This window comes from Protobothrops mucrosquamatus, unplaced genomic scaffold (assembly GCF_001527695.2).
Source record: "Protobothrops mucrosquamatus isolate PMUCROS unplaced genomic scaffold, P.Mucros_1.0 scaffold3676, whole genome shotgun sequence".
Taxonomy (NCBI): domain Eukaryota; kingdom Metazoa; phylum Chordata; class Lepidosauria; order Squamata; family Viperidae; genus Protobothrops; species Protobothrops mucrosquamatus.
The window spans coordinates 92,621-102,754 of record NW_015389633.1 but is presented as its reverse complement, the minus strand read 5'-3'; the positions used below and the strand labels follow the sequence as shown (position 1 = coordinate 102,754).

At 44.8% G+C, this 10,134-nt stretch overlaps 1 protein-coding gene across 1 annotated transcript; it reads right to left on the bottom strand.

Annotated features, from left to right (window-relative positions):
* Window positions 1-1,753: 1,753 nt before the first annotated feature.
* TIRAP (TIR domain containing adaptor protein) lies at window positions 1,754-5,273 on the bottom strand. The gene is made up of 3 exons (XM_015827400.1): window positions 5,267-5,273; window positions 3,492-4,085; window positions 1,754-1,794 (listed from the first exon to the last, which is right to left on the bottom strand). The coding sequence occupies exons 1-3, from the start codon at window positions 5,271-5,273 to the stop codon at window positions 1,754-1,756; spliced, it is 642 nt and encodes a 213-aa protein (XP_015682886.1).
* Window positions 5,274-10,134: the final 4,861 nt, after the last annotated feature.

Genomic DNA, 10,134 nt, shown 5'->3' with positions numbered 1-10,134 from the left:
TGTAGCCTTCAGCCATCCAATATAAGGATGCTCAAAGGTCTAGAATGGGTAGGCAACCTCGGCTCTTTTATGACTCGTGGACTTCAACTCCCAGAATTCCTGAGCCGGCATGGCTCAGCATGGAAACCTCTTCATTTCTCGTCAGCATGGCTGGCTCAGGAATTCTGGGAGTTGAAGTCCACGAGTCATAAAAGAGCCCAGGTTGCCTACCCCTGGTCTAGAATTCACTGTGCCTGATGTTCAGGAAGAACTTCATACAGATTGTCCTCCACTTAAGGGCCACAATTGGGACTATAATTTCCATTGCTAAGCAAGGTGGTTATTATGTCAGTCACGCCCAATTGTATGACCTTTTTTGGGGGGGCCAAATCATTGCAGTTCTTAACTGGATCATGCGATCCTTAAATGAATCCATCTCCTTCCCCTACCCCCACGGATTTTGGAAGCCTGCTGGGAAGGTCACAAATGGCGATCACATGACCTTGGGATGCCACAATCCTTGTAAATACATGCCGGTTACCGAGCGTCTGAATTTTGCTTATGTCACCATAAGCATGACTATGAGGATGCTACAATGGTCATAACTGCAAGGACTGGCCATTTAAGTCACTTTTTCAAAGAAGCTGTAACTTTGAACAGTCGCTAAACAAATGGTTATAAGTCAAGGTCTATTTATACTAGGGGTAGGCAACCTTGGCTCTTTTATGGCTCGTGGACTTCAACTCCCAGAATTCCTGAGCCAGCCATGCTGAGGGGAAGGGAGAGGCTTCTAAGCTGAGCCAAGCTGGCTCAGGAATTCTGGGAGTTGAAGTCCACGAGCCATAAAAGAGCCAAAGTTGCCTATCCCTGATCTATACTAAAGAAGCTAGCAGCAAAAAAAAGGGTAGGGAGACTCTGGGTGGAGAAAACTGGAAACCAGCTGAATGTAACTAAAAGAAGAAAGCCACAGCCTAGGAATGCAGAGAAATGTTAAACTAGATGGGAAGGAAAGGAAAGGAGACATTACGCAGGGGTAGTCACCCTTGGCTCTTTTATGACTCGTGGACTTCAACTCCCAGAATTCCTGAGCCAGCCATGCTGAGGGGAAGGGAGAGACTTCTAAGCTGAGCCATGTGGCTCAGGAATTCTGGGAGTTGAAGTCCACGAGTCATAAAAGAGCCAAGGTTGCCTACCCCTGCATTACAGAAAAGGACATCGCTGGCTGACTTGTGAACACAAAGCCACTTGCATCTCCTGCTTACAATTTAGTGTTCTGCTGTCCACCAAATATCATCAGAATTGTTAGTACAATGGAATTTGGCTCTGGCCTTGAGAAGGAGAGAGAGGCAAAATGGTTCCTCAGTTCCGGGAAAATAAAAATAAAAAATTTGAAACTCAAAACAGTCCAGCCTTGACCTTAATCTTCTTGTGTCCTTAAAAAAGGGACAGTGAAGATTTTGGAAGGATTTTAACTGTCTTCCATAATAGTTGCATTCCTGGAATCCCTGCAGTGCTTGTTTCTTGACTGGATCTATCTCCAAGCGTGAACAGGATGATTGAAGCATCATGCATCTCCAAAATAAAGCTGATCAGTCAGAGATTTAAATCTCAGCCTCAAATGGAATCTGCCCTTTGAGCGGCAAATCGTGTCAATCTCAATGGGAGAAGATAACTTCACCATAAAGGCTTCTTTTCCAAGTCCCATGTTCCGAAATACTTTCTTTGACCATACATTTCCTGTAACCAACAATCATTTTTTTATCCAAACGCGCAATTAGTCTTTGCTTCTTGGGTTTTGACAAAGGTCCAGGAGATCTAAAGGAAACAAGAAAGCTGTTAGGAGATTTGAATCTAATGAAGGGGCTCACTAATTAAAATAAGCCATGGTTCTTTCAGCTGCTATTTATTTAATAAATTACAGCTGGGTTGGCACAATTTGCTCAACCAAAACCAAGCACAGCACTAATCTGTTTTGTTTTTTTTATCTAAGATGCGAACCCATCTTCCCAATCCCTTCGTGACTGACAGCATTTCTCCAAATTTCAGTTTTCCCAAACAGGTCAAAACTCTGCCATTACAGTCTCTTGTAAATCTTATTAATGTTCTTGCGAGCTGTGTTTTTCTTTTTATATGCATTTTTGTTTTGTTTTTTTTATTATTTGTAAGTTGCCCAGAGTTAGGCAGTCTTAAAATTGATAAAAAATAAAGATATTAACAAAATGATGTTTTGTACCGAGAAAAGCGATTCGGTATTTATGAACGGGGGCCTTACACAACCCTGTTTTGAAACTGAGGAAAGAAAATTCACCGTTTAATTCTATGCCCTAGAAGAAGGAAGTTCTACAATTCACGGACCTTACTCAGAGACAAGCATGTACAGCATCTTCCTTAGACCCAACTCAGGGCTTTAGATGTACTACCCGTAGATTAGAATATATTCTATGCTGGAGGTGGCTGGTGGACATATTGGGAAGATGCCACCACTCTTGTCTTTGGTTTCTTATTTTTGTACCTGTTTTATTATTTTAACATTTATGATTTTAAGTGTAAGCTGCCTAGAATTGCTTTGCAGAGTGAGGCCACAGCATATCAATTTCATTAATAAGTAAATATTGCCAGAAGCTTCAATAATACCATAAACCTAGCTAGAACACCGCAAGGGGCAGGAGCCCCCAAACAGTAAACAGCTGCCCATTGATATGGCTTGGCATGCTATTCAAAACTTGAATCGTCTGTACCACCCTCTAAAACAGACCTGGGCATTTTATGTCCCCCCACCCAATGCCACATCTAGCCCTTTGGCTGTCCCGGTCCAGCCCACGTGGATTGCTTTTACAGGCAGTCCTCGACATACGGCCGCAACTGAGCCCCAAATTTTTGTTGCTAAGTGAGACATTTGTTAAGTGAGTTTTGCCCCATTGCCACAGTTGCTAAGCGAATCGCTGCAGTTATTAAGTTAGTGACATGGCTATAAAGTGGATATGGCTTCCCCGTTGACTTTGCTTGTCAGAAGTTCGCCAAAGGGGATCACGTGATCCCGGGACACTGCAACCGTCATAAATGTGAGCCATTGGACAAGCATCTGAATTTTGATCACGCAAACGTGGGATGCTGCAACGGTTGTGTGAAAAATGGCCGTGAGTCCCTTTTTTCAGTGCCATTGTAACTTCAAATGGTCAGTAAATGAACTGTTGTGAGTTGAGAACTACCTATATTTTGCTTTCTTCGATTTCCATGCATACCTGTGCGCCTTCACAGCCCTATTGGTTTGGCCCTCCCCAGCAGTCCCAATTTCTCATGTGGCCCCTTGGGAAAATGAACTGCCCACCCTTGCTCTAAAGCAGGGGTAGTCAACCTTGGCTCTTTTATGATTTGTGGACTTCAACTCCCAGAATTCCTGACCCAGCTTAGCTGGCTCAGGAATTCTGGGAATTGAAGTCCACGAGTCATAAAAGAGCCAAGGTTGACTACCCCTGCTCTAAAGACACCTCTCAATCTGGTTTCTCACTTACAACGCAGTATCGTCTCTTTGATTTGTCGGAAACTGTTCTCCTGGAGCACCACGCTGATGTAGTAAATACACCGGAGTTCCCGGGGGTAGTCCGTGCGGTCTATATCCTTCAGCACAGGGATGGTGCGGCCATTCGCCATGGGTGCCTCGGTCAAGGCGTGGTGCATCTGGTAGCAACACCAAGGATCCTTCAGGAAGTTGGGGGTGATCAGAAGCACCCAACAGTGGCTGTTCTGGACGGCGTTGCACAGCTCTGTCATAACAGCCCCACCCGGAGCAGAGTCCCGCAGCTGAAGAAAGCAGCGGAAATGTTCGGGCTGGTTCTCCAAGTAGGCCACCAGCTCTTCCACAAACTCAAGGTCGCCCTCGCTGTGGCAAATGCAGACGTCGTACAACTTGCTCCATCGGGCACTGTCGGAACTGCTTACAATCCGGGAGATGGAGAGCCCCAGTTTGGGGCTGCCGGTCAAGCTACGAGGGAGCGAAGCAGGACTTTTCTGCGACGGAGGGGAAGTTGAGGAAGGAGAACACCCGGGGGTCCCATTTGAGGCGTCTGGCCTCTTCCTGGGTTTCTGCAGCAACGCCTTGAACCAGCCTGCGCAAATCAGAAATACGTGGGTTTTGAGGAAGCCAGCTCCTGAAGCTTTAAACAAAGCTACCATCTTTTTATTTTTACAAGGGGTTTTTTTTTTGTAACAAAACAACCTTTAACCTTAAAAACGAAACTTATTAAAATGTTTCAACGGACAAGCTAAAAATACAAACTAAGAAGGAAAAGAATATATTCTTATCAATAGTCACCGGTTTACCAATGAATTCACTGCTGTAACACAAACAGTATAAGACAGGCGTCTTCAAACTTGGCCTTTTATGACTTGTGGACTTCAACTCCCAGAATTCCTGAGCCAGCCATGCTGAGGGGAAAGAGAGAGTTTCCAAGCTGAGCCATGCTGGCTCAGAAATTCTGGGAGTTAAAGACCACAAGTCATAAAAGAGCCAAGGTTGCCTATCCCTGGTCTAGATCAGTGGTTTCTCAACCTATGGTCTGTGGATCCCTGGGGGGGGGGGCTCACAGGGGATCCAGGAAAGCTGGAAGAAATGTTACGATTTAAATCTTGATTTAAGTCTTTGGGGTCCACGGCCATGTTCTGTGGCCACCAAGGGTATTTAAAGGGCGTCCGTGGTGAAGAAAAGGTTGAGAACCACTGAACTAAAGTAATGTTTCTCAAGTGTGAAGCTTGAAGATGTGTGGACTTCACCCCTGAGAATTCTGGGAGGTGAAGTCCACAACTCTTCAAGTTTCCACGCTTAAGAAACACTGAACTAGAGAGAGCTAAAGGTAAGAAGAGGAGCTTCTCACAAAAGGTATTTAAAAGGAGGTCCTTGGGGAAGAAAAGGTTGAGAGCCACGGTGCTAGATAACGGTCTCTCAATATTGTTTTCCTGAACCTTCCTTCTGCTCCTTTCATAATCACAGTCACCATTTTTAAGTTTAGATATTGCCCAAGAATTGCTCAGCTAGTTCACTCTGGTATTATCTAGATAAATCGGATTCCAATTCCCACAATGTCCACAATAGAGTCATTGTGACCATTGTAAGTTGCAGCCCAACACATCTTGAAAGTTGATCAACAGCACAACCCTGATAAATAGTTTCTCTTAGTGGAACATAAAACTTGGCTGCTTTTACAAATTCCTCCAAGGGAGTATGTGAAAGGAGGAGTTAAGGTGAAGGGAAGAACATTCAACGCACACACGCACACTGACACTATCTTACCTGCCATATCCATCAGCAAGTCTTCCACTGTGAATTATTCACACCTGCCTTCCGCAGGAGAAGCTCGCGGGTCCCACATGCCACCACTGGAACTCAGCTCAGCTCTGCTCTGCTCCACTCTCACTGGGTCTTTTCATCTACTTTCAACTTCAACAGGAAAGAGCAAAACAGGATTATCCCATTTACCAGATTCCAGGAGCGGATCTCCTGTAAAGAGAGAGAGAGGCAGAGGCACCTAAAACGTATTTCGAAGGTTGATTTTTTGCATTAGAGAAAATGGAGGAGGGGAGGATAAAAATGGAAGAATCTGCAGAAATGGCCAAATTGACTTGGTTCGACTGGGGACCAAAAACAGTTAAGTGACATATTTTTTTTTAAAATAAAAGATTGGAAACTTTGTTTGCACCTCTTTCTGAAAACGGACAAAGATGAACCGGCGATCTCTGGATCCGCTGATTCCAAAAGGGTCAATTTGAGAAGGGAACTATATAATATCATTAACCTAAAGAGGGAAGACGTGGTTTAAAAAGTTTGCGACTTAAAAGATCGGGAGCCGTTTCTCTTTCTTACGGGGTTTTTTTTTTCCCCTCCCCTTCTCCCTTTTTCTACTTTCCTTTTCCATTCTTCTTCATTTATCTTTTAATTAAACTTTCGACTAAAAAAAAATAAAAAGCTTCCCGGAACCAGGCAAGCCGGAACCGAGCAAGGCGCGGCGCGGCGCGCAAAGCAAACCTGGCACCGAGGCTCCCGGAGCCGCCGCGGGCAGCCTCACCCACCTGCTCCCCGGCACCAGGGCTACCGCTGGAGACCCGCTCTCCTTTCTTCCGCCGCGAAGACCCGAGCGGGAGGGCGGGCGAGCCATCCTCCCCCCTCCGAGGAAACGGAGCCGCTGGCCTACTTCCCCCTTGGCGTCTCCTTCCAGGGCGCGACGCCGCCTCTCCACGCCCAGCGCGCCCAGAGTTGCGCGAGGGATTCCGGGGGCAGGATCTCGCCCAGCCCGCCCAGCGGGGACCTTCCTTCTCCCCGCCCTTAGCGCTGCCCTTTCTGCCCCGCCTTCGCCGGGCGATCCTCTCTGCAAAGGAGGCAGCGCTCGCCCGGCCGCCTTCGCGCAACGCCCGCCTTTCCTTAAACCGCGCCTCGGCCTTCAGCTGGGATCGGTTCCCTCGGGGCTGGATCGGGTCTAGATTCGGGCAGCCCCCTGTTTTGGTACCCGGGTTGTAACCGCTTTGCCCGAATGGTGCGCTGCAACCCGAGGCAACCTCGGGGTTTAATGTCAGGGTCGCGCAAAAGGGGCGCCACCTGCGCCCAGGCGGAGGAGATCGCTCCCTTCGCCAGTTTCGGCTTTACAAAAGATCCTGGGTCGCTATTAAACCCATTTTGGGGGGGGGGGGGTAGGGGGGGGGCTGGATGCAGGGAGTGTCTGAATGGTTTTCCCAAGGATGGTGTTTTTTTCCACGAGGCAACTTTTTCATTCCTAGTGAAAAAGCATCTATGACCTGGATGACTGGATGATTCCATATTCGTCGGAATTGTTTGCATCCAGGGGGTTTAATTCTCAGCAGATGACCCAGAAGCGCAAAACACCAGCATTGCTCCCGAGCAGGGAGTTAGGATCCTTCGGAAGGAAGAGGAATTTATGCTCAACTGCCATTTGGGAGATTGTTGCCTCCTGCAAAAGCCATTTTCATTGACAGCAGGATGGTGGGAGTTGTTGAGCTGGCTGATGGATGGGCAGTTTTCACAGAGGGCACTTGGTCAGTTTAACCAATCTCAATGGTTGGGTCTCTGTAATGCACTAAGCAAAAAAAACCATGGATTTGTAGTGCACAAGACACTATGGAAATATCAAATTATTTATTTTGTTCATGTCCTGGAGAACATCTATATTTGGTGGCTGAGCTGACAGTGACTTGATGCTTAATTGTGTTCGAATTTAGCTTCTATTTCAGAAGCTAAGAGGGGCCAGCCTTGGTTATTGTTTGGAATGGTATTACCTCAGAATTCCAGGGTTGTTGGCTGCACTGGCCAGTTGGAAAACAGGGGCAACCCATTTCTACAATATAGCGGAAAAACAGTCATCCAGGAGTTAAGCTCGAGTAAGATGTCTTAGTTTCTTTGCTAATGGAACATGTTTCCAAAATGAACTTTTGGCAAAGAAATCTCACAAGAACTGGGAATGTGTGTTTTTTTTTTTAAATGGGAGATGGAAGAGAGTCTCGAAAATTATATGATGCCAAGTACTGCAAAAGAAACTAAGAGTATGCAGGTTGAGGACATACTCAGTGACAAACTGTAAGATAGAAAGGAATAGTTCAAATTCTCTGTTCCAAGAATTCCACTGTGCCTCTATGTATATGCAAAGATTGCAGAATGAACGGGAAGAAGTAAGAGCCTTAATGGGGACATGATAGCAGTGTTCCAATATCTCCGGGGCTGCCCCAAAGAAAAGGGAGTCAAGCTATTCTCCAAAGCACCTGAAGGCAGGACAAGAAGCAACAGATGGAAACTAATGAAGGAGAGAAGCAACCTAGAACTGAGGAGAAACTTCCTGACAGTTAGAACAATTAACCAGTGGAACAACCTGCCTCCAGAAGCGGTGGGTGCTCCAACACTGGAAGTTTTTAAGAAGAGACTGGACAGCCATTTGTCTGAAATGGTATAGGGTTTCCTGCCTGAGCAGGGGGTTGGACTAGATGATCTCCAAGGTCCCTTCCAACTTTTTATTATTATTATTATTATTATTATTATTATTATTATTATTATTATTATTATTATTATTATTATGCAGGAAGGCAAATTAATTTCTTAAACCTTGATCCTTTGGCACCTCTTTGAAAAGAGAAAATATCTCTGTGAGATCAGTAAGCTTATCTCAGCCAGTAAGAGAGGGAAAGGATTAATTATTTTGGGATGAATCTTCCTCAGACAAAAAACTGGGAGTCTTTTTTCAGGAGGTATTTATCAGTTCAGTACATGATAAAAAAAAATAGTTTGAAAAGGTATCAAAAAGTTACCGACCCCAATTCCCTTTGGTTGTGATTTCCACTATATCATTTAAATATGTCAAAATATTATTTATACAATAAATATTGCAAAAGAATCATATTTTGCATACATTTGGAAATAATTTATATACATTTGGAAATAATTTGTTTTATTGGCTCACACTGTAAACGTTGTTAAAAATTATTTGCACTGTGATGCTCTAAGCTCAGTAGATCAATATTCTATTCTGTAGAGTTAAGGTTCCAGAGTCTATGTCTAAAATCAACATGTTTTACAGTACATGATCCACATATGTTGGAAGAGAATGCTGATGTACTTTCTCTGCACCTCACACTGTATTTATGTCCCAATTGTAGCCCTGCTCCAAAATTTCATAAAAAAATCAAATGAGGTACTTTGTGTAAGGCGATTGAAGTAGATTTCTTAGGAGTAACTTTCATTTGGAAGAACAAATTAAGATTTCCTATAGATTCGGTATATTTCTGGATATCAGGTTCTGGGGATAAAGTAGGGAAGGGAGAGCTCCTAGAATAGTGTTTTTCAAACCTGGTAATTAATAAAATGGGTAGACTGCAGCTCTTAGAATTCTGGGAATTGAAGTCCACCCATCTTAACATTTCCAGGTTTAAGAAAAACTGTCTAGAGCAGGAGTAGGCAACCTTGGCTCTTTTATGACTGGTGGACTTCAACTCCCAGAATTCCTGAGCCAGCTATGCTGGCTCAGGAATTCTGGGAGTTGAAGTCCACCAGTCATAAAAGAGCCAAGGTTGCCTACTCCTGCTCTAGACTAGAGGAACCTAGCTGATTAATGGCTGCGAGTAAAGCTTTATCCTCAGTAAACTTCTATTTCAGTCCAGAACAACCTATTCTTGGTCTAAATTTTGACTTGAAGGAGGGAGAAGAGAGAGATATTTAAGAAGTGGCCTAGTTCAGTTGTTCCTTTTGTCTCCTTTCAGCCACAATCCTACAAATGATCTAGAACAAACTACTGCACTTCCTCTTTCTCTAAAGCTGACCTAAGCAGACCAAACAGTGGAGGAAGAGGGACAACAGATCTTTTGTCATCTCCTTCCTCTTTCTCAAAATTCCTCTGCCGAAAGAGAAATTTAAGCTCGAATGCACAGGACAAATGACAAAGGAGAGCAAAAGAAGTATAGCTGATGAGGGGAAAACCCTGTCCTCAACAAGTGTCCTCTTTGGTTTCAGGTTCCGGGTGCTTTCATCACAGCAGCCACGCACACAACTCTTCAGTTACTGCCAGAATCCAATTATATTTCATTTCTATCTACCTACTCTGATATAAAACCAATTCTTACTCTCTTCTGGATTCTGTCATACTACGGAAGGGGAGGAGGGTAAGCATGGGGGCTTTATGACTCTCACTTCCTCCATTAACTACAAAGTAACCACTTGTTGATTCTCTTCGAGAGTACTAACCATAACAATGCGGCCATCGCCTTTCATCCTACTCTCTCTGAATTTCTCCCCTTTGCCGGCAGTGAGGGAAAAGGGGGGGGGGAATACAATGCCTGGGAGGGGGGGAAATGCAACGCCTGGGATCTGGGAAAAGAGAGAACGAGTGATCGTGCCGACGGAGCGGACGGATGGATTGAATCGCCTGGAAGAACTGTGGGGTGGGGGCTGCTTGGGAACACTTTAAAACATTGAATGGTGGGGGGGAATCCCTCAGATCCTGTCTAGCATGCCTACAATCCGTTTCTCTTAATAAAGATTCCTGTTGGAAGAGACCTTCCAAGAGTTCTGTTTTCTTAAGATGTAAATTGAGGTGGGTTCTAACAGTTACTCTTCAAGTTATTCTGCACAAAATGGACCCATTCAAATGAACTGCAGCTGTGCAGTAT

Coding starts and splice junctions, on each gene's coding strand:
- TIRAP (XM_015827400.1), bottom strand. Junction 1,795..3,491: donor CAAAGAGACGATACTGCGTT/GTAAGTGAGAAA, acceptor TGTTTCCTTTAG/ATCTCCTGGACCTTTGTCAA.